General features: G+C 42.2%; 1 protein-coding gene across 1 annotated transcript in view; it reads left to right on the top strand.

Moving 5' to 3' along the window:
• GPNMB (glycoprotein nmb) overlaps window positions 1-24,528 on the top strand; it is a 29,825-nt gene extending 5,297 nt beyond the window's left edge. Inside the window, exons 2-12 of the mRNA XM_077808742.1 lie at window positions 5,975-6,127; window positions 7,431-7,574; window positions 9,405-9,578; window positions 13,145-13,303; window positions 14,807-15,115; window positions 16,034-16,093; window positions 18,108-18,230; window positions 18,796-18,898; window positions 19,880-20,085; window positions 22,320-22,413; window positions 24,375-24,528. Of these exons, the coding sequence (XP_077664868.1) occupies window positions 5,975-6,127; window positions 7,431-7,574; window positions 9,405-9,578; window positions 13,145-13,303; window positions 14,807-15,115; window positions 16,034-16,093; window positions 18,108-18,230; window positions 18,796-18,898; window positions 19,880-20,085; window positions 22,320-22,413; window positions 24,375-24,528 (1,679 nt within the window). The remainder of the gene's footprint in view (window positions 1-5,974; window positions 6,128-7,430; window positions 7,575-9,404; window positions 9,579-13,144; window positions 13,304-14,806; window positions 15,116-16,033; window positions 16,094-18,107; window positions 18,231-18,795; window positions 18,899-19,879; window positions 20,086-22,319; window positions 22,414-24,374) is intronic.
• The last annotated feature ends 354 nt before the right edge of the window (window positions 24,529-24,882 follow it).

Here is a 24,882-nt window from a genome sequence, read left to right as displayed (position 1 = left end):
CTGTGAGGATGTCGGAGGGCCAACCTACCCTGGCAAAAATGTCTGCTAGTGCCTGGCACACACTTTTAGCCCTGGTGTTGCTTAGAGCTACTGCTTCTGGCCATTGGGTGGCAAAATCCATGAAAGTCAGTATGTACTGCTTTCCTCTGGGTGTCTTTTTCAGAAAAGGACCCAGAATATCCACAGCTACTTGTTGAAATGGAACTTCAATGATGGGTAGTGGCTGGAGAGGGGATTTGACCTGGTCTTGGGGTTTTCCCACTCTTTGGCATACTTCACAAGACTGGACATAGGTAGAAACATCCTTGCCCATTCCCTCCCAGTGGAATGACCTCCCCAAATGGTCTTTAGTCCTGTTCACCCCAGCCTGGCCACTAGGATGATCATGGGCCGAGCTCAAGAGCTTTATCCGGTACTTAGTTGGAACTACCAACTGTCTCTGAGGATGCCAGTCTTCCTGGTGTCCACCAGAAAGAGTTTCCTTGTATAAAAGTCCTCTTTCTACAACAAACCTGGATTGATTAGAAGAGCTAAGAGGCAGTGGGTTGCTCCGGGCCGCCGTCCGAGCTCTCTGGAAGCTTTCATCTGCTTCCTGTTTGGTCTGGAACTGTTCCCTTGATGCTGGAGACATCAGTTCCTCATTGGATTGTGGACCTAGGCTTGGTCCCTCTGGAAGTGATGTAGGGGATGGGGCTGTTTCCGTTGACTGTGAACCACTCTCCACTGGTGCTCTATGTTGGGGTTCAGGCTCCAGCTGAGCCTCTTGTGTAGGGTTATTGGCTGCTGCCGGTTCCGGTTCTGGGACTGGCTCTGACTGGGTCTCTGGAACTGGATCCACTACTGCTGTTGCAGACGTTGGCATGGGGTCTGGGTCCATCACCTCTGACCAGGTCCTAGTAGAAGTTTCTGGAACTGAACTAGGTGGGACGGCTTGCTTAGCCTGGCTGCGGGTGACCATTCCCACCCTCTTGGCTAGCTTCACATGATTGGCCAAGTCTTCCCCCAACAGCATGGGGATGGGATAATCATCATATACTGCAAAAGTCCACATTGCTGACCAGCCCTTGTACTGGACAGGCAACTTGGCTGTAGGCAAATTGACAGAGCTGGACTTGAAGGGTTGAATTGTCACTTGGATCTCTGGGTCTATTACATTGGAATCCACTAAGGAAGCATGGATAGCCGACACTTGTGCTCTGGTGTCCCTCCATGCAGTGACCTTCTTCCCGCCCACACTCACAGTTTCCCTCCGCTCCGAGGGTATCTGGGAGGTATCTGGGCCTGAAGACCTCTGGTGTGATTCCAGTGTAATGAACTGTAATCGGTTGAGGTTCTTGGGGCAGTTGGCCTTCACATGCCCCGGTTCGTTACATTTAAAACACTGTCCAGGTTACGGGTCACTGGGGCAAGGTGGGTTGCCGGAGAACAGTATGGCAGGACGATAAGCCAAGTATTGCTTGGTGTGTAGTTGGGGCCTTGGGCTGCTCCCAGTAGTAGGGTGTGGTCTGATGGTGTCCCTTCCGGTATCCGCTCCAACTGCAACCAGGGTTGTTCCTCTCTCCTCCCTCCACCTGTTTTGTTCCAGCTTGCCCCACCTCTCTGGCGGTCTGGGACTGCTTGTATTGATCAGCATAAGAAGCAAGACTTTCTGCTGAGTCCATTTCCTTATCCCATAAACACTGTTTTATTTCCTCCTTGGACATATTCAGGAATTGCTCCTGAGCTGTCAAATCACACATTCCGTCAAAGCTAGTAACACCCCTTCCTTGGACCCATTTATCTAATTTGTTTATCTAAACCTTCATCTGGTTTAGATAAGCCATATTCCTTAATCCAGGCCCTCTCTTAAGGGTTAGAAATTTTACTCTGTACATTTCAGATGTAATCTGAAATTGCTTTAAAACCAAATCCTTGAATTTATTATAGTCAGAAGCCTGATCAATAGGCATCTTATTGAATATGTCCAGAGCTCTTCCAGTTAATTTTGTGACCAATGTGGTCATCTTGTGAGCTTCAGGAATTTTATGGAGAGTGCACAGTCTCTCAAAGGTGAGAAAATATTCAACAATATCACTAGATTCATCATACTGTGGACATAGTCTCTCCCATTTGTGGATTGTTGGGGAAGGATGGCTAGGGTTATCCAGTAGATGCAGCTCAACCTTTGCCTTCTCCCTCTCCAGTGCATGCTTCCTCTCTTTTTCCTTCTCCTCCTCAGCATGCTTCCTCTCTTTTTCCTTTTCCTCCATTTCTTTTTCCCTTGCCTCCATAGCTCTCCTGTGAGCAGCCTCCCTTTCCTCCTCAGCATGCTTCCATTCTTTTTCCTTTGCCTCCATAGCTCTCCTGTGGGCAGCCTCTTTGGCTGTTTCCTTGGTTTCTGTCATGGTTGCCTCTCTGTTTTTAACTAACTTTACACTCGAGAGTTAGAACTAAAACAAACAAACAAAAAACTTGGCTTGTCAAAACAAAAATAGGTTGTGCTGTAACCGGATACCTATGTTCTCTGATAGTGATTGTCAGCCTACAGAAAAATCCTTAAAAAAACCCCAAACACCTTTGTCTCCAGGAAAATAGACAGAAAATCCCTCTAGTTGCTCTTAGGTAAAAAACAACTTCAGGTCTGTGAAGACTTGTGAATTTCCCTGCAGGAGATTAACTACCCTGCCTTTAGGTAGAGAAAACTCCAGCTCACAAAAGACAATTCCCTTTTGTCTCTGCTCTGGCCCCCAAGCAGAGACAAAAAAAACTCTAACTGCTTTCAGCTTAAAACCTGCTTTTCAGCAGCCCAAAGGAAAAAGTATTTCCTTTTAAAAAATCTGTGCTTCTGGTTCAAAGAATCTCAAATTGATCTCAAAACGATTTCAAGTTAATCCCACTGCTCTGCCACCATGTCAAGGTTCCTTCCCCACTCTGAACTCTAGGGTACAGATGTGGAGACCTGCATGAAAACCCCCTAAGCTTATTTTTACCAGCTTAGTTTAAAACTTCCCCAAGGTACAAACTATTTTACCTTTTGCCCTGGACTTTATTGCTGCCACCACCAAGCGTCTAACAAATATATAACAGGGAAAGAGCCCGCTTGGAAACGTCTTTCCCCCCAAAAATCATCCCAAGCACTACACCCTCTTTCCTGGGGAAGGCTTGATAAAAATCCTCACCAATTTGCATAGGTGAACACAGACCCAAACCCTTGGATCTTAAGAACAATGAAAAAGCAATCAGGTTCTTAAAAGAAGAATTTTAATTGAAGAAAAAGTAAAAGAATCACCTCTGTAAAATCAGGATGGTAAATACCTTACAGGGTAATCAGATTCAAAACATAGAGAATCCCTCTAGGCAAAACCTTAAGTTACAAAAAGACACAAAAACAGGAATATACATTCCATTCAGCACAATTTATTTTATCAGCCATTTAAACAAAACAGAATCTAACGCATATCTAACTAGATTGCTTATTAACCCTTTACAGGAGTTGTGACCTGCATTCCTGCTCTGGTCCCGGCAAAGGCAACACACAGACCGAGAAAACCTTTGTTTCTTCCGCCCCCCACCCCCAGCTTTGAAAGTATCTTGTCTCCTCATTGGTCATTTTGGTCAGGTGCCAGCGAGGTTATCCTAGCTTTTTAACCCTTTATAGGAGAAAGGGTTTTCCCTCTGGCCAGGAGGGATTTTAAAGGTGTTTACCCTTCCCTTTATATTTATGACATGGGCACAAAGAACATTTGGGCTCCCCTACACTCCAGGGGCCCAGGAGTGCCAGAACTGGGGGAACAAGGGGTCATGCCCTCCCCTTTTTAACATGGGCATAGTAGCCTTGGGCAGTGGTGGAGTGGCAGCAGCAGGGTCTTCCCCACCACAAAGCACAGCCCCTGCTAGTGGTGCCAGTCTCTTCTCGGTGGGGGGCTGAGGTGGCCCATAGCCTCCCCTTGCCCCAGGACCCTGCCCCCAACTCTTCCTCTTCCCACCAAGGCCCTTCCCCCTGGCCAGACTGGAAGCCAGAGCTGGGCCATGCTAAGAATCACCCAGGGAGCCCAGGCTGCTGTGGAGAGCCCTGGTCCCTCCACATGCCCAGGGCAGTGTGCTCCAGGAGGCAGGGACATGGTCCAGGGGCTACTCTCATGGCTTTCTGTGATCCATCCATAAAGCAGTCCACCTCTTTATAAAGTGAACCAATGCCACAACTGCAAGGGTATGTCCAGTGATATGAACAATTTCTGCAAATTTCACAGTAAAAAATGCCTGTTGAAACTTTCTTCTCTTCAGCTAGATAAGATAATACAGCATAGCATCTAGGAAAATGTACAGATGGTGTTAAAAGGTTGGGATGTAAAATATTTCTTGCCAGGGCTTGAAATGGGACAGGGGGAAGTATGCTCTGGTCTCTTCTAAACAGATTACAGTGAGATGTGTGGGTATGTGTGTCCCAGGGACCCCATGGTGCCAACTGGGAGAGGGCACAACTGCACAAGGGTCCATGAGGTTTTACGGGATCCCCTGGCTCAGATATATGCATAATAGTTCACCAAAGGGTGGCATGTGAGGTCTCTGCTGAGAGCCAGTAGCCCACTGGTCATCATAATCATTGAGAAGCATATGAAGAGCGGCCAGCACATCCCTCAGCCCGCACTGCTTCCCACAGCTCCCATTGGCCTGGAACAGCGAACCGCAACCAGTAGGAGCTGCGATCAGCTGAACCTGTGGACGCTGCAGGTAAACAAACCAGCCCAGCTGGTCTGCGGCTTTCCCTGGTGGGCCGTGTGCCAAAGGTTGCCAGTCTCTGCTGTAGGTGCTTACAAATTGATTGTTTAATAATTTGTTCCAGGATCTTTCCAGGTATCAAATTTAGGCTGACTAGTATTCATTCCTGAGGTCATTTTTGTTCCCCTTTTTAAAGATAGCTACTCTGCTTGCCCTTCTCCAGTCTTCTGGGATCCCACCTGTCCTGTTCTTGAAGATAATCACTAATGGTTCCAAGATTGCTCCCGCTAGTTTCTTAAGTACTCTAGGGTGAATTTCATCAGGTCCTGCCAACTTTGAATACATCTAACTTATCTAAATATTATTTAACCTGTTCTTTCTTTATTCTGGCTTGGGTTCCTTCCCTCTTGTTTAATATTAATTGTGTTAAGCATCTGGTCACAATTAAGTTTTTTAATGAAAACTGAAGTAAAATAGGCATTAAACATGTCAGCCTTCTTAGTGTCATCCATTAGTAATTCTCCTTTCCTACTAAGTAATCGACCTACACTATCTTTCATCTGTCTTTTGCACCAATGTATTTATACAACTACTTATTGTTGTCTTTTATGTCCCTTGCTGGGTGTAACTCATTTTATGCCTTAGCCTTTCTGATTTTGTCCTTAAATGCTTGTGCTTTTATGTCCACAACAGAAACATTAGACTTTTCTATTGAATGCTTCAGGAACCTTAAGTACTAAACTATAAGTAAAGCCCCAATTCTGCAATGCATTCCATGTAGGCAGATCCCTATGTTCATGTGTGTTCCTATGGACTCTAATGGATGCAGGGGTCCACCTGTGTAGAACTCATTGCAGGATTGGGGCCTAATAGCTCACTATTACATTCCCTAATGTCTCTTTTAATAATCACCTGTTTACAGTTTACATGTAACTTTTTTGGTTTATAATCCATTGAAAATATTTTTTAAAGTTCTGAGAAAGTATAAATGAGCAAAGGAAGGGCTGGAAAATGTTCATCCATGTGATCTTATCCCTCCAAGAACCCTTTAATTTAACTGGAACATGTCCTAAAGTTAGGAATGGATGAAATATATATAGCCTAAATTCAGAGGAATTTCCATTATCAGTAGACTGGAAGACATAAGCTTTGTTTATAATGATAAAGTTCCAAGCATGTCCATTGATTTAGAGTTTTGCGTTCGGTGAAGAATTTAATATTGTGAAATGGAGCAGGGGAAATAGTCATACTTTATGTTGCTCATATTTCTATCTAGAGTTTCGAGATGTGATGAGCCATGGAAGATCTTCTTCTCATGTCAGGTCCCATAAGAAGCTACATGGCTGGTCTCCTGATCAAAATCAGTGGAATGAAAAGCTTTATCCTTTCTGGGAAAAAGGAGATCCTAGATGGAATGACTGCTGGAGAGGTAGGTCTAGATATGCAACCCTAAAGCTCTGGGAAATGTAGCCAGAAATTCTATAAGATAGAATAGAAAGTTATAGATAGTGTGTTTTGTACTGTACATATCCCAAAATTGCTCTTTCCAGTAATGCGCTAGATACTAGTACTTAATACGTTGTCTGATGAAGTGGCCATGGTAGCCATTAGAAAAACTGCTCAGTAATAATTCACAGCCTCAGATATTGAAATCTGGTTTATTGAAAAGGAGCATTAGCCAGGACACTGGGAAAATCCCTTGTTCTCTGTGAAAAGTGCCAGTAGGTTGGGATCTTCAACTTCCACCCCAAGGCACATCACTGGATGAGTTTAACACTTTCTATGAAGAACCAGCACATTGTATGCCACTGTTTTATCACCACTGGTTATGAGCCCAGGACTAAAGGCTACGCCTTCTGATAGAGACAAAAGAGCTGTCCTCTGGTATATGCTGCCTCTTTTGTGTACAAATGTGATTTTAGTTTATAGTAGAGGAATGTCTAGAGAATGGTTAACTTCAATTGACTGTATTGTAGCTACGCTGATTTACATTGGCTTAGAATCTGGCCCACTAAGTCTAATTTATTGGCATAGGTTTGGATTTTGAAGAACACCTTAGTGACTCGGATCACAAATTCCACTGAAAGTACATGAGACTTGTGCCTCAAAGTCACTTAGCACTTTTAAAAAAAACCTATACTAATAATTTTCAATTGGTCTCCTCCAAACTATTTAAGTGAAAAGTTTCTAATTTTTGTTGTTCTGGTTAGATATTAAGAGCATCCAGTACCTCAGATGGCTAAATGAGGGGCAAAAGAGCTTCTTCAGGAAGGTCAGTACAATGCAGTATAGTATGTTGTAGGAAGTGATAGAGACACTTAGGGTCATCACCTCAGCACGTGTAAATAGGTGTAGCTCTTTTTGCAGCCTACAGAGTGTTACCAGTTTATGCAGCTGGTGATCTGGCTCTTACAGTCTTTGTAATAAGTTTAACATGATTGATTTTAACTTTTTTGTTTAAATGGTGCACAAATAAAAGTAATAGCTACTCAAAAAGACTGCAAAAAGAAAAGGAGTACTTGTGGCTCCTTAGGGACTAACAAATTTATTTGAGCATAAGCTTTCATGAGCTACAGCTCACTCACGAAAGCTTATGCTCAAATAAATTGGTTAGTCTCTAAGGTGCCACAGGTACTCCTTTTCTTTTTGTGGATACAGACTAACATGGCTGCTACTCTGAAACCTGTCAAAAAGACTGGTGTATAAATGAAATCTCATCTTAATTTCTTCAGGAGGAAAGGTGGTGGCCAGATTGACCTCTGACAGCCCAGCTCTAGTAGGATCAAACGTGACCTTTGCTGTGAACCTACAGTTTCCCAGGTGCCAGAAAGAAGATAATGACAGCAATATAGTATATGACAGGATCTGCAGGAATGGTAGGTAACAACAATACCCTTATATTGTGAACAAGTGTGGCAATGGCACTGGTGCACTTGTGGTCTACAAAAGCATCATGCACACTTGGAACCATCAGCATTCTGCTTCCAGGCTGCAGTTCTATGCCTGTTAAATTGAGAACGACAGTAATGTCTGATTTGTGTCACACAAAAAGTCCTTGTTCAGAAGATGACTGTCTTATTTTTACCCATCTGCACCCACTACATATAATGGCCAAGAACTTTAAATGGATTTTTTTCCACTACAAAATGAAGTGTTTATCTGGCTCCCAGAAAAACTGTTACTGCTCAGCTCAGTTGCAAGTTTGCCCAGTCACTGGACTGAATACTGGCATGTTACATCAGTAACATGGGTTTTTCTAACCGGGTTTGTAAAACTGAGAATCTTCAATAAGGAGTCCAGAGTTCACTAAATAACATCTTTATATGGCTACCTCCCAAGGAAGAGCCAATCTTACATTCCTGATATTTCAAACATAAAAAATAAGCAGGGGAAAATATCTTTTAAAATAAAAAACGTTTTTGGCCTTCTTTATATCTCTTAAATGAGGAAAACCGGTCAAAAACCCAATGTTTTTATTTGCTGCAGCTTGGCAGAAATAAACCTTTGTTCCAACATCCAGATAGATTAAATAACACTTTCTACCGATCAATTTCAAGAGATGTCAATCACTACTTGAATAGCATAGCTTCTACTTACAGGCATCTCAGGCATTAGATTGTGGAGTATCTGTCCTATGCTTACTAATTTTGTGCTTTTCCAATGAAGAAACATATATTTTTCTGGTTCTAGTGGTGCTTGCAGTTTACATGGCACTTATTTAAAAATGACACAACTGGCTCTTCTGACAAAAGAAAGAAAGAAAAATAAAAAGCAAGCCAAATTCTACTGCGGGTTTCACAGCTGCAGCTCCCATTGGGCCAGAATGCAGGTGCAACCCACTGACCTCAATGAGACGGCATTGTCCTATGGGGCTGGCAGCAGAATTTGGAACAACAGCTTCAATTGGCATCTTCTAGGTGAGCCAACAGAATTCTTGAAAACAACTACATTCTTTTGTCAGAATAAAAACATACCAAGCAGAAAATACCTAGGATTATAATTAGAAAGAACAGAGGAATTGTGATGTAGTGAACGTTACTCTGAAAATGCCCTCTCCTCCTGCTCCATATTTAAAAACATGACTGAAAAGCAATATTGTGATTTAAATGTAATACATGTTCTGCTTTGGTGGTGTAAGTTCTCTGGGCATGATCATTTCCACTGAAGTTAATAGGTATTTTTCATTGACTTCAGTGCAATCAGGACTGGGCCCCATGTCTTCAGCCTTGTTCCTCATGGTGCACCGTAGGCATGTGTTTCCCACATCTTTACATAATCCAGTCCTTGGTATTTGCTTATGTACAATAGTCCAGACAGTTTCATGAGCACCTAACTGAGGCACAACATGAGCTTTCACTTAATCTGTCTTAATATTGTGCCGGGAAAAAGGGGTCTTGTGGTTAAAGCACTGGATTGGAACGCAGGATATCTACAGTCTGTGTCAGGCTTTAGCACAGACTTCCTGTGTGAGCTTGGGCAAGTCATTAAGCATATGGTGCCATAGTGCCTACTATGAAATTGAAATAATAATACCTCCATTTCTTGCCTCATTGAGTCATTGTAAAGATAAGTTAATGGACGTGTCTGAGGATCTTTGTTGCCATGAATGAGCCCCATAGAAATAAAGAAGGGGAAACATTCCACTTTTATATAAAAACACATATAAATTTGCCACTTAATAAACGGTAATCTATTTTTACACCTAGATTCCTCAGACTTTTCTGATGAGTATGTCTACAACTGGACTGAGTGGATTGATGACTGTGGCTGGGAAATCTGCACAAGCAACAATACCCATAATGTGTTCCCAGATGGGAGACCTTTCCCTCATCATCCTGGCTGGAGAAGGAGGAACTTTGTCTATTTGTTTCATACAGCTGGTGGGTCCAGTAAAATGTATCTTGGTTTTGTGTCCTAACTTGTTTCCCTAATGCCTTGCATTAGAATTCCCAAAGAGGAATTCAACAGTTGTTGAGTGAGAGAATACTAAACACATTCCGAGCTGCTCAGCGAGAATAGCAGCTGCTCTGTTAATTCCTCTGAGGTTTGGAAGTCATATACTACTATGACATGTTCTGTAAGACTGCAAATGCACAGAGCTGCCACTGTTGAAAAGTTTCAGAGTAACAGCCGTGTTAGTCTGTATTCGCAAAAAGAAAAGGAGTACTTGTGGCACCTTAGAGACTAACCAATTTATTTGAGCATGAGCTTTCGGGAGCTACAGCTCACTTCATCGGATGCATACCGTGGAAACTGCAGCAGACTTTATATACACACAGAGAATATGAAACAATACCTCCTCCCACCCCACTGTCCTGCTGGTAATAACTTATCTAAAGTGATCATCAAGTTGGGCCATTTCCAACACAAATCCAGGTTTTCTCACCCTCCACCCCCCCACACAAATTCACTCTCCTGCTGGTGATAGCCCATCCAAAGTGACCACTCTCCCTACAATGTGCATGATAATCAAGGTGGGCCATTTCCAGCACAAATCCAGGTTTTCTCACCCCCCCACCCCCATACACACACAAACTCACTCTCCAAGTTTAAATCCAAGTTAAACCAGAACATCTGGGGGGGGGGGGGGTAGGAAAAAACAAGGGGAAATAGGCTACCTTGCATAATGACTTAGCCACTCCCAGTCTCTATTTAAGACTAAATTAATAGTATCCAATTTGCAAATGAATTCCAATTCAGCAGTTTCTCGCTGGAGTCTGGATTTGAAGATTTTTTGTTTTAAGATAGCGACCTTCATGTCTGTGATTGTGTGACCAGAGAGATTGAAGTGTTCTCCAACTGGTTTATGAATGTTATAATTCTTGACATCTGATTTGTGTCCATTTATTCTTTTACATAGAGACTGTCCAGTTTGACCAATGTAAATGGCAGAGGGGCATTGCTGGCACATGATGGCATATATCACATTGGTGGATGTGCAGGTGAACGAGCCTCTGATAGTGTGGCTGATGTTATTAGGCCCTGTGATGGTGTCCCCTGAATAGATATGTGGGCACAGTTGGCAACGGGCTTTGTTGCAAGGATAAGTTCCTGGGTTAGTGGTTCTGTTGTGTGGTATGTGGTTGTTGGTGAGTATTTGCTTCAGGTTGCGGGGCTTGAGGAATTCCACCATGATTTCAACAATTTCCATCCCACCATCAACCTCAGCCTGGTCCAGTCCACACAAGAGATCCACTTCCTGGACACTACAGTGCTAATAAACAATGGTCACATAAACACCACCCTATACCGGAAACCTACTGACCGCTATTCCTACCTGCATGCCTCCAGCTTTCACCCTGACCACACCACACGATCCATCGTCTACAGCCAAGCTCTGCGATACAACCGCATTTGCTCCAACCCCTCAGACAGAGACAAACACCTACAAGATCTCTGTCAAGCTTTCTTACAACTACAATACCCACCTGCTGAAGTAAAGAAACAGATTGATAGAGCCAGAAGAGTTCCCAGAAGTTACCTACTACAGGACAGGCCTAACAAAGAAAATAACAGAACGCCACTAGCCGTCACCTTCAGCCCCCAACTAAAACCCCTCCAACGCATTATTAAGGATCTACAACCTATCCTAAAGGATGACCCAACACTCTCACAAATCTTGGGAGACAGGCCAGTCCTTGCCTACAGACAGCCCCGCAACCTGAAGCCAATACTCACCAACAACCACATACCACACAACAGAACCACTAACCCAGGAACTTATCCTTGCAACAAAGCCCGTTGCCAACTGTGCCCACATATCTATTCAGGGGACACCATCACAGGGCCTAATAACATCAGCCACACTATCAGAGGCTCGTTCACCTGCACATCCACCAATGTGATATATGCCATCATGTGCCAGCAATGCCCCTCTGCCATTTACATTGGTCAAACTGGACAGTCTCTATGTAAAAGAATAAATGGACACAAATCAGATGTCAAGAATTATAACATTCATAAACCAGTCGGAGAACACTTCAATCTCTCTGGTCACACAATCACAGACATGAGGTCGCTATCTTAAAACAAAAAAACTTCAAATCCAGAGTCCAGTGAGAAACTGCTGAATTGGAATTCATTTGCAAATTGGATACTATTAATTTAGTCTTAAATAGAGACTGGGAGTGGCTAAGTCATTATGCAAGGTAGCCTTGTTTTTTCCTACCCCCCCCCCCCGATGTTCTGGTTTAACTTGGATTTAAACTTGGAGAGTGGTCAGTTTGGATGAGCTATTACCAGCAGGAGAGTGAGTTTGTGTGTGTATGGGGGTGGGGAGGTGAGAAAACCTGGATTTGTGCTGGAAATGGCCCACCTTGATTATCATGCACATTGCAGGGAGAGTGGTCACTTTGGATGAGCTATTACCAGCAGGATAGTGAGTTTGTGTGTGTGGTTTCTGGGAGGGGGGTGAGGGGGTGAGAGAACCTGGATTTGTGCAGGAAATGGCCCAACTTGATTATCATGCACATTGTGTAGAGAGTTGTCACTTTGGATGGGCTATCACCAGCAGGAGAGTGAATTTGTGTGGGGGGGTGGAGGGTGAGAAAACCTGGATTTGTGCTGGAAATGGCTCAACTTGATGATCACTTTAGATAAGCTATTACCAGCAGGACAGTGGGGTGGGAGGAGGTATTGTTTCATATTCTCTGTGTGTATATAAAGTCTGCTGCAGTTTCCACGGTATGCATCCGATGAAGTGAGCTGTAGCTCCCGAAAGCTCATGCTCAAATAAATTGGTTAGTCTCTAAGGTGCCACAAGTACTCCTTTTCTTTTTACTGTTGAAAAGAACTCCCTTCTCAATCGCAATTTGGATAGAAAATTTAGAGGAAATCTTCAGGGCAAAAAGGGTGGGGGAAGCCAGATGATTTAGTGATTAGCACTACCAAGTAGCAGTCTGAGATTCAGGAGTGATCTTGTGCCTGTAGGTCCTCAGACTGGCTTCTTCACCTCTAGAAAGAAAATGCAATGTGCATTTTGTTAAAGCACTCCTAAGCTGGTTGAGTATAGATCTGTTCCTCTCCGGGTTGTGACTTCCGGCGACAGAATGTGTAATAATTGGCCCACCCTGCTATTGACTACACTGTAAATCTTAGGCTCCTAACTTTGACTGGCAAAATTATTTTAGGTATTAATCTAATTTAGTTGCATTGGGGAAATGAAGGTGCCCTGGCAAATGCCTTTTCTTGGATTGCTGGGAGCAGGCCCATCTTTCAAATGCCTTTGGCTGCTTTGCTGAAACTCAGAAAAAAACCCTAATGGCAGGGAACATAACAATGACATGAAGTGTGTTTGAAAAGAACATTTCACGCAAATGAAGGATGAGCATAAAATATACACTTTTGATTTAGACAATCCAAAATTTCACAGAAATGCTGCTTCTCTTTATAAAACTTCTTCCATCTCGTCACAAGAGGAAAATATGAGTTCATGTCCTGTTCACAGGCCAGTACTACCAAAAAACTGGAGGCTCTTCAGCAATTGTTTCCATCAACACAACAAATATCACCCTTGGCAAACAGATGATGGTGGTCTCCGTTTACAGAAGAGGTCATCGAACATATGTTCCAGTTGCAACAGCAAGTGGCATCTATGTTGTGACAGGTGAGTGTGCTGGACTAAACCACAACTAAATACTTGGCAGTGCTTGTAGTGGAGATTTTACATAAATGCAACTAAAGTGCTATCTGGAAGAGTAGTGAGGGATGTAAGGAGGGATTGGAACAAGTGATGCTTTTTAACTTCCATGTGAAATCTCTAGTAAGTTACCCTGAACAGTATGGAATAAGTCCTCTTAGCAGACTTGTGACGAGCTAGTTGAAAAATGTGTTCTTCACTATAGATATTAACACTGCAAATATATAAGTAAGGATGGAAATGAATTATGTTAATAATTCTTACCCTATAGAGAATACTTTTTTTATCTATGCTACAACATCTGATACGCCAGAGGCTTACCTCATGCTATCCTGCAATTTGACTTGTCCCAAATAAAATTTAAGATCAATTTCTACTTATTGTTCTTTGTCTGAAATGTTTGAATAAGCAACAGAAAACTGTGGTGTACATAAACTAACTTACCTTTCATACAGAATGTGAATCTAAGCTTAAATTTATGGATATAATGCAAATTGTCCTTTATTTTGTCTGCATCCCACATGCATCCCTAGTACTAATAGTCCAAAGAAAAGAAATTGGAGGGACTTCCTGACCCTTTCTCTGGATGAAATTCATCGCCCTTCTCTGGATGAGGCTGGCTAAAGTATCCCAGGGATTATTTCTATCTCTTCATTCTGGCTGTCTCTTAAATTTAAGTAACCCACCAACATCAACCCAAATGCACACACTGCAACAGTTCAGTCAATGGATCCTTTTTGCAGCACTGGAACAGACAAACCAGTCCTTACGCATTGAGCATGAGATTTGCTCACTATACCTCATTCTCAGGCTCTCCTTATCTGTGATCTAGACAATCTCAGACAAAATAATGATGAAGGCAAAGTTTCTTATTCGTGAAGGGCCACACTCTGGCACTCTTGCTCATGCTAAGTAGCAACTTTCACCACAAGTGGTCCCACTGAAGCCCATGGGAGTTTTGTCATTGTCTTCAGTGGTCACAGGATGAGGTCCTATAATGTCCCCCAACCCAAATTCACTACATCTCCTTAATGAATTGAGTTTCAAGGGCTTTTCCTCCTCTTTTGTACTGATGGGGGGAAATACCTAGGAAATTACAATAGGACCTTTAGAAACAATTGATGTAATAAAGATACTACTGAAAAGCAAATGTTTTACTTTCTAAATGCATCAGATTGCACCAAATGGCAGGTATAGAACAATATTAATGGGACAGGGAACCTCCAGATGACTAGATATAGGGTCTTCAGTAGATGCTCTACGTGGTTGCAGTGTTTCACTCTGTTACTGTAATATATTGAAAAGTGAGTTAAAGAAGAAACCTGTATTAAAGAAATTAAGCCTGGCAGTTAACATGATGCAGGCTTGTGTCTTACACTTTGCAGTGACCTTTGCAGTCTGAGGGCTGTGAAGCAGTCTGTTACTTGCATCCATACACACCTGCTTCACTTTCTTTCATTTTTCCTGCAGACCAGATTCCTTTATATGTGAACCTGTCCCAGAAGAATGATCGCAATGCCTCAGACTCTGTCTTCATCAAGGATTCTCCTATCACATTTGATGTCAAGATCCATGATCCCAGCCACTACCTTAACAATTCTGCTATCTCCTATGAGTGGGATTATGGAGATGGCAGTGGCTCATTTATATCCAACAGCCCTATTTCAACTCACACTTATACACTGCAGGGAAACTTCAGCCTGAATTTGACCGTCCAAGCTACTATACCTGTACCTTGTGAGCCTGCAACACCTACCCCACCACTTCCTACCTCGCCAGGTCAGAGTCTGTCAAGCAATATGAATATTAGGAAATTAATAATGATCATTAATACACCAACATTTTGGTTTTTAAAAATTACATACCTTTAAAAGCTTTACGGTCATCAAAATTGGATCTACACAGCTTTTGTAAACATAACATATGTATACTTACTTAAGAGTCTGAATCAATAACAGGATAAGTATGTAGTCTAAAGTTACAGATATAAAAGGAATCTAATTTATGCTAAAACCAATTTACAATACCCTGACAATGTAAAGGAGCCTTCAAGGGGGAGTAAATTACATGTGCACTCACTTTATGGCCCCTCAGCACTGCCAGCGCGGGGAGTGTGTACTGGGGAACTTATTCCAGAATAAGGTAGGGTGTGAATTTAAAGCGCAATGCCTGTTCCAGAATAGCTATTGTGGAACAGCTTATTCTGCAATAGATATTCCAGACAATTTCCTAGCGTGGACAAGCCTTTATGAAAAGAAAAGGAGTACTAGTGGCACCTTAGAGACTAACCAATTTATTTAATTTATGAATTTCACTGTAGCACTGCAGTGTAGACACTACCTATGCTGACAGGAGGAGTTCTCCCATTGATGACGTAGGTAATCCACCTCCCCGAGAGGCAGTAGCTAGGTTGACACAAGAATTCTTCTGTTGACCTGGTGCTGTGTACAAGGGGACTTAGGCTGACTTAACTATGCCTCTAAGGAGTGTGGATTTTTCCATGTAGGTTAGCCAACCTAATTTTCTCCCACAGACCAGGACTAAGATGTGGGTGTTTTAGTGGGCGGCTACCAAATGTGTGTGATTCAGACAAACTAATACAGCAATGTGCCAGAATGACCCTTTACACCAAATAGAAGGTAATTATACTGCTGTTGTATTTTTGGCTGTGTTAATTATCACAATGATCTTTTACAGGGGCAACAACTCAAAACTCAACCAGTACTGTAAACAAAACTGAGCTGACCACTCCTGCAAGTAAGTTTATATCTCTTCTTGTGTAGACTATTAGAAACACTTTAAGGTAAATTATTTTCTATGATTCTTACAGCTTGATTCACAATGCCAGGAGCTCATTTGCTCCTACTAACCTCAGGCAGTTTCCTCACAACACTAATTTGAGGAAGGGATTGCAACCCTCTTGCCTTGTCTGCATGGTCAGCTTGTTCCCCTCTCTTTCTGATAGCCTCCCCTCAGGACATGGAGCACAGTCCTCCCTTCCCAGGTAGGACACCAGTGGCAAACCTCCAACATCAAGTCACAACATCCAATCCCAGTTACCTTAAATAAAAGTTTGGTTGGCACAGAGTAGGCGTGAGTGTGGAGGGGAAAGAGGCCGCGAAAGTAAAAAGAAAAAACAATCTCGTTGATTAAACAAAGAATAGAGCAAATGATGCAGGAGCTCTGGTCTGGCTGAGTTGAGTCACTCAACTCAGGACCAGAGAGGGAAGAGGGCAAAGGTGTCTTTGTGCCGTTTTTGTGGCTCCTTAATGCTGGGGTTGGCCCTCAGTGCCTCTTAGACTAGCCTCCCCCAGTTGCCCTTGGTTTCAAGGTGCTGTTCTGTTGGCCAAATGCAGAGCAGATGACTCTCCAGTCATCCCCTTCCCCCCACCCCCACGCCAGACATGCTCCTTAGCTCAGTAGCTACGAGAGAAGTGGCTTAGAGCCTCTATGCTGATTCGATAACACTTAGAGGGAATCCTCTATATAAAGGGAATCTGTAGGAAGCTTTTTAATGAAGCTTTATGGCCCCTTTTAACCATCAAAGCAGTGAAAAGGGGTGATAGCAATGATTCTGGCCTAGCTATTGGTTTGTTTGGATTTGAACAAAAATAAAAAGAGTTGCTTATTTAAAGCTCACTAGTTAGGCTAATTTAATATTCATTAGCTAAACTAATCACTGTGCTGAGTGGAGCTGCTTAAGCTCTAAGCTTAGTTTACCCCTTTGGTTAAAGAAGATTAGAACCTGATGAAGCAGCACACTGCCAGTTCTAATTACCTATGTCTGTCCCTGCAAGTTTGTGTGTGTTGTCCCAGGAAGATATCTGACCACCTTCTTCTGTATATAATCATTAGCTGGTTGATTGTTTTCAACATCTCTTGGAAGAGAATGATTTATTACCATGCAAATGGAGATAGCCCCACTTTCTGGCTAATTTATATCAAATACCCCTTAAAGACGCATGTAATAACTTACGGTTCAGTCCAACACCCACTAAAGTCAGCGGGAGTCTTTCAGTTGATTTTGATGGGTGTTGGACCAGGCCTTTGATGAACGCAACTGTGTGAACTCAATCTAATGGCTGTAATTCATCGTACATACAAATATCCAAACAGTGTAAACAATATGGGCATGAAATGACACATCTCACAGACAAGTACAATGTAAAACCTATACTGTATGCAGCAAGAGACAGACCAAGACAATGGAAGGCCTTTATATACTGTGTCACAATATATCTGGAGACTGGAATGCGTCTGATATCGTATAATGAAAGTACCTGCAGGTAGGTGGAACAGACATGATTAACAGTAGTAGAGGTTAAAAAAAAAAGAAGGGGAAAACAAGAGAGAAGAGTGGCAAACTCATTCTGCGCAGAATGCTGGATTCCATTTTTAATCGCCTGTGAGCAGGGGCATAAATTCCTTTTCCCCACCTCATGTGCTGAATATGCTACTTCTACAGCTCCTACTGGCCTAGGGATCTGAAATCCAAATTACTCCTCTTGCCTGGCTCTGCAGAACGCTGCGCCAAGCAGGTTTTCTTTCAGTTTTGCACAAGATCTCTTTGAGATGAACTGCATCATTTATTTACTCACCGTGCATTTAGCAGAAGGCAAAAACCTAATTTTTTAATCATTTGGCTTCCCTTCATTGGTGGTATGAAAGAAATTAATCCACTTAGACTTTGTCTCTATAACATAGATCGTGCAAAATATTTTCTAAGCAGTGTAATTAGCAATATGTTTCTTTCCCCTGCTCAATCCAACAGTAACTACTAAACCACCCTCTAACCTGGACTCTCCCACCAGCACTGGTGTAATGGAAGACACTCCTGATGGAGGCTGCCATATTTACAGATATGGACATTATAAAACTACTATCTCCATTGTAGGTAAGTGCCTACATCAATAAGAGAATAGGAAAATTGGTTGATATGATACTGAACGTATATGGGCTGCCTTGTTTGTTCAGTTTACCTGCTATCTATTGTGTAAACACCACAAGAAGGAACTATAAGAACCTATTCTGCAGGCTTGGGTCTGGTTTCATAATTTAACGTACAGTTAACAGACTGGCATTGTTTGCTTTTTTACAACCTGGTTTATCCAGTTGCTAAGCTCAAAATATATGGATAGTGGAGGATTTGAGTGAGTTTGTCATTAGAGTGGAGGGCAACAATTCCGTATGGGGTGCAAGATTATGTGCATTGTAACATCTTAAAATTTCCAAGATCTTTTAAGGGGAGTTTTGGGGTGAGATGGAGAATAATAAAGAGACCAGATCTCAGCTGACTATTAACAAACCACTTATCTTATTGAGTTTTTAAATGTGTAGTCTTCAGATCCAGTCAGGATAATTCAAACACAGTTCATCTATGATTCTAAGTGGACTATTTTTGCTGAATCATGTCATTGCCTGAGTAACCTAACAGGTTGATGGGCTCTTTCTGCCCTTAGAGGGAATCCTTCAGGTAAACGTTATTCAGATGACAAGTGTCCAGATGACAGTGGCTCAAGGTGAAAACTCCCTGGTTGACTTTGTTGTTACCTGCCAAGGGAGGTAAGCGTATTCACTAATTTCCCTCTTTAAAAAATTAGGTACTTGGATGTTACTAGTATGCTACCCACATTCATATGCAGTTGCATGAACAATAGTTGAAAACACAGCAATGACCATCTGTTGACTGAAATTAAGATAATGGAAGTCTCATTTGTGAGTTATATCAAGAGAAATTGTTGCCCGGTTCTTTGGCTTCAGATGAAAATGATATGCCTAAGCAAAAATAATAGAACTAGTTGGTGGGCAGAAGCTAATCTCTGTTTTCCAGGCAAAGATGGAAGACTTCAGCACTCACACTAAAAAGGGAAGTGGTTTGCTCAAACTGGGAGGAAGCCATCTTTCTAGCCATAGGTTTTTTGACATTTGGAATAAAAACTTGTGTCAAAGGAATTCCTTGGATGCAAAGAGCATTGCATTAATAGTCGTAGCCACTGGAAAATGTATGGATCTGAGTGAACTGAGAAGTACAGATGAGTCTTGACAACATAACTGGGAAATAATCACTTTGAAAGTAATCCTAAAACTAGCAAGACATTCCTGCTACATGTACTAGTACATCTAAGACTCTCCAAAGGGTTTACATTGTATGCCTGGTGAACCGAACCAAAATTAATAGATTTTATCAACTAAGTAGAGGCCAGGTGATACTGTGCTTTGAGAAATGAGTGTAATTGCTGGTAACATTATATTAACTAGTCTAAATGATGCCAGACATAGTTGTGAAATTATGTATGCTTGTAGGAGTGAAGTGGGGAAAATGTGAAGTCCTCTGTAGTCAGAAAATAATGAGTGTTATGCCAAGCAGCTAATTTAATGGAAGAGTAAAGCTACTGGGCCAGTTTTATATTGGTCTAACATCACTGATTCCAACAGAGTTGCACCAGCACAAAACAGGTCCAACTGAGGATAATCAGGCCCACTGAATCTATGATTTAGATTAGTAGTAGTATACATTCATTTTCTCTCTCACACTTCCCCCAGTCTTCCTACAGATGCCTGTACAATAGTCTCTGACCCCACATGCCAGGTGTCACAGAATGTGGTGTGTGACCCTGTTGAAGTTACTGATCAATGCTTACTGACCATCAGAAGAGCCTTCAATGAGCCCGGAACCTACTGTGTAAACATTACATTGGGTGACGATACAAGCCAAGCCCTCGCAAGTGCCCTTATATCTGTAAATGGAGGTGAGTCCAAATGGAACAGATGTTGAAGATCTGTGAATACCTTCTCTTCATGGCCATTTCACAGGGAAGTGTGTGTGCGTGTGTATTATTAATTATTTGCCATTATGACACTACTGAGAGGCCTCAACTGAGATTGGGCCCCATTATGTGAGAAACTATACAAACACATAGTAAAAGATAGTCCCTTCCCCCAGAGAGTTTCTAATCTAAATAGAAAAGAGAGACAAAGGGTGTGAGGAGAAAACAAAGGCACAGACAGGGAAAGTGACTTACCTAAGGTTACCCAGCAGGTGAGTCGTAAAATCAGGATTAGAACTCAGGGCCGTCTATCAATCTAAGGTATTCATATGCCCACAATCTTTATTGAATTTCTCCTCACAACAGCCCTGTAAGGCAGGGAAGTGCCATTTTCTCCATTTTACAGATGGGGAACTGAGACACAGAGAGGCTGAGTAATTTACCCAAGCTGACACAGGGAAATCTGGGGTGGACCAGGAAAGTGCAGCCTGGTCTCCAAGTCCTAGGTTAGTGTTCTGACCACTAGACTACACTGCCTCACCATGGACTTCAATATTGCTGGGCTAATTTACATAATCTGAGGAAGTGGCCTTTGCTGTTCATTCACAACACTGTTTTCAGCAGATCTTATTTAGTTTGTTCCAGATCTGGTGAGTCCATAACAGCTGGGGGCACTCTGGGCCAGATTTTCAAAGGTATTTAGCTGCCTAAAGATGCAGATAGGCACCTAGTGGGACTTTCACAAGCACCTAAGAGCCTAACTCCCATTGATTTCAATAGGAGAGAGGGTCATAGGTGCTTTTGAAAATTTCACTGGGTGCCTATCTGCAACTTTAGGTGCCTAAATGCTTTTGAAAATCTGGCCCTAAGTGCTTTGCAGGATTGTGCCCTCTCTAAATTGGTGTGGCGTTCAGCACAACTGTTTAACAAAAGTCCAGTTTATGTGTATTTAAACTACTGTTAGATAGGATGTAGTTCCACAATGTATACATGCCCCTGGGATGTATAATGTTTTCCAAATCACATAAGGGTACATGTGATTCACACAGGAATGTACATCCCTGGCTGCTGTCTTCACAAGGACGATGGTGTAAACTAGCATTACTGTCAGGCTTATCCAAACATTTATAATAACACACTGCAAGATGGTATGGTTTACATAGATTAGGTCAACTGTTAAAACTAATTTAAAGTCTTGATTTGAATATATTTACATAGTAACTATGGATTAATAAATTAGGTCCAAATCAATGTGTATCTCTAGTTTACTCTGCTTTATAAAAATAGTTGTGAATGCAATAAGCAAGAGCATGACTCAGCATCAGTAAACTCACCACATAGATTGAAAAGCAGCCTCTGGACTGGAGAATTAAGAAGCTTAATACAGATCATAAAAGTAAATAATAATTAACAGTATTTATTTATTCAGTTTCACCTGTGCCAGATCTAGTAGGGTTAGAACTGCACCCAAGCGCAATGGTCTCTGAATTTGAAGCCAGTCTCAGAGGTGTCCTGAAAATTTGGTGGCAGAACAACAGAGGGAATCACAGGCTGGGTCAAGAGTTAATTCCCCAAGATGCCAATATTACAAAGGCAGAACACTCAACCCCTAGGAGGGGCATCACATCATCACCAATAATCACCCCATCTACAGCCACTCAGTCCTCTCAGGAGGATGTCCTGTCCAATCCTGGGACGGAGAAGGGAATCACTAGAACGCACGGCTAGGGCAAATGAAAAGATACCAGAGAGATTCCATTCTTTCTCCTCCCTCAAACCCTACTCCTCAATGACATGCTAATTCTTATTCTCCGAGTTATAAAATGATTAAGTACTTTGTACTCTTAATTTAAACATTCCCTTTGTAGCATACCAACAGGGCAAGTAGCAAAGTAACTCCAAATCTTGTGGGATGCCAGCTAGCCCTGCAGTTCCTTTGCACATTGTAAAGGTATTTGCATGTTACAGTCAGCAAACAATATACTTCATATGGAAACATACAAGGCACTCTTAAAGTATTCATCTTTAGTATAATTTGGCTGGCATCAAAGATGAATTGGACCCTACAGTCTGTGAATGCTGCTGAGCCCTACTGTTTAGTGTGAAGGGAGTGTTAAATATACTGCACCTTCTAGAGTCACGTGGCAGAAAGAATGGTGCTGCTGGAAAATTGTACCTCACTGTATAGAATTTTTAAAATAAATTTGTTATTCAAGCTCCAGGGTCATCTTCGAGGACAGTGGAAGGTGTCTTGATCACCTCAGGTTTCTTGGTGGCGTTTCTCATCTTTGTGACTCTCCTTCTTCACAAGTAAGTTGCTGGTTCCAACAGTTAAGAAATAGATCAGGATGACAAAATAATTGCATGAATATTCAGATGGATAAAAAATTGAATTTGTTTTGGCTGTGTTTGCATCCTCTTTGGGCTTGCTTTCCACATATATTTCAGCAAATGAGTTTACTGGCCATAATGCTCATAAAACCATTGTGGGTGAATATTAAAGAATATCATGGAAAACAAATTTTGAATTCATCAGCACAAGTAGTCAGACTGGAAACATGATTCTAAAAATTTCACTCATCTAATCAGAGAGAGGAAATAATACAAGGTGACTTATGTGTCCAATCAAAACTAACCAACACATCTTAAGTTTCAGATTTAGAATACTCATAATAAAATGTGTATGAATGATCTGCAGACTAAGAATATTAATCAAAATTGTTAATCAAATAACTTTAACTAATAAATACATTTGAGAAAATAGTAAAGGGCTTGCAGACAATTCACAAACAGATACATTTACATTGCAGTATCAGGCCTTCAGGATCCCATTGTACTAGGCATTGTACAAACATATAGTGAATAACATTCCCTGACCCAGAGAGCTTACAGTAAAAAAAAAAGAAAAGAAGTGAGCTGTAGCTCACGAAAGCTCATGCTCAAATAAATTGGTTAGTCTCTAAGGTGCCACAAGTACTCCTTTTCTTTTTGCGAATACAGACTAACACGGCTGTTACTCTGAAACCAGTAAAAAAAAAAGACAGTCAAATTCATCATATAAATTATTGGCATAGCTCTAGCTAAGAGTATTCCCACTCTTTCTAATTACTAAGTACCTTGTTCTTCAGGCTTACATTTTATTACCATCTGCATGCATTTACCCTGTCCTTTATCACAGCAGTTTAAATATGGTTGTTACTAGCAAGTTTCTAGTACAGTTTCTTTGAGCCTGTATGAACAGGGATTTTTTGTCTGTGAACTGTATTAGAAGCAGATTATAAAACTATACCAGGAGCAGAGGAAGTGCCCTAAAAGTGTATGTGTGTGTGTGGGGGGGCCACAGGAGCCCAATCTGTGCCTCCCCGGGCCCTCCCCCGTGGCCCTGCCTCTGCCCCTTCCCCTAAAACCTCACCCTCACACTGCCCCTTCCCCCAATGCCCCACCCTAGCGCTGCTCTTCTCCCTGAGCCCCTGCCCCACCCCTTCCCCCGAGGCTCCACCCCGTGCTGCCTCTTCCCCTAATGCCCCACTCCAGCACCACCTCTTCCCCCCCAAGACCCCTCCCACGCTCACTCCTCTTCCCCTCCCTCGTCGCCTGCCTTTGTGGCCTTTTAAATCTACAGGGGGCCATGGTCCCTTGGGCCCCCCTCTTCCGGCACCCCTGGACTATACTCATAGTAAGGGAGTAGTCAAGAACACAGATTGGCTACAATACTCACAGTATTGGCCAGGGAAATCATGCTAGAACCTTGTCAGAACAAAACATGTTTACACAAAGTCACAGCTAGCACAGTTTTGCTTCCATGGTGGGCAGGGCCCTGAAGAGAGTTCAAGTATTTGCCCCCAAAACAGGGGTGCTGGAACAAGGAGTGCAGTAGCATCCCCTGGCTTGAAGTTGTTGCCATGATACACAAGACGTACAGTTTTGTTCAATGACTTTCAGCACCTCCACTGTAAAACCTGTTCCACTGCCACTGCCCCAAAAGGTAGTGTGGTAAGGCAGGGTGTACAAGAACTTCTCTTTCTGAGTGAACTCAGAACTGTGTGCTCAACAACTCAAAATCCTCTCTGGACCTCTATTATTTTCCTTAATAACCTCTCTAGACCTGGCAGCTCTCATACGATCATTCGGAATTAGTCACAACAGCCTCCTATGGTGGTTTCCAGTTGTGGGGGGGGGATGGAGGAAGACATGGTATCAATATTTGGCTCTCTCACATACTCTCAGTGCCATGTTAATTTCAGTAACTAACTTTACAATGTTCCTTGCAGGAGATACAAAGAGTACAAACCTATTGAAAGAAGTGCAGAACAAGTGGAGAACAGGGAGGGACTGAATGTTTACTTCAACAATGTCAAGGCTGTTCTCTTCCCTGGGAACAATGAGAGAGATCCTCTGCTGAAAACCAAACCAGGAATTGTTTAAATCTTTAGTGTAACCTCTGATATTAGAGTCTATATGTGGGGTTTATGGCTGAACTGTACTTCAATGGATGACTACTTAGTATGAAAACAAAGGATTAGGGTAAACCTCCAGATATGCGCAGATGGGTCAGTACATTTTGTTTCAATTTATTTAGAAATGGAAAATGGCTTCTTTTCAAAAATGGAGTTGTGATTACTCACCTATTACTCACTGTTCTTGCTTATGATCTGGGTCACACAATATTGAATAATAAACCACTCTAGACTGGGCATGATTATGCAATTCACCTAGGTTAATTTGTAGCTTGAGAGAAGAGGCTAGATATTTTTTACCTCCTCAGTATTTAGATCTTTA

This window comes from Eretmochelys imbricata, chromosome 2, assembly GCF_965152235.1.
Source record: "Eretmochelys imbricata isolate rEreImb1 chromosome 2, rEreImb1.hap1, whole genome shotgun sequence".
NCBI classification, from domain to species: Eukaryota; Metazoa; Chordata; order Testudines; family Cheloniidae; genus Eretmochelys; species Eretmochelys imbricata.
This window is presented reverse-complemented; position numbering and strand designations above follow the sequence as displayed.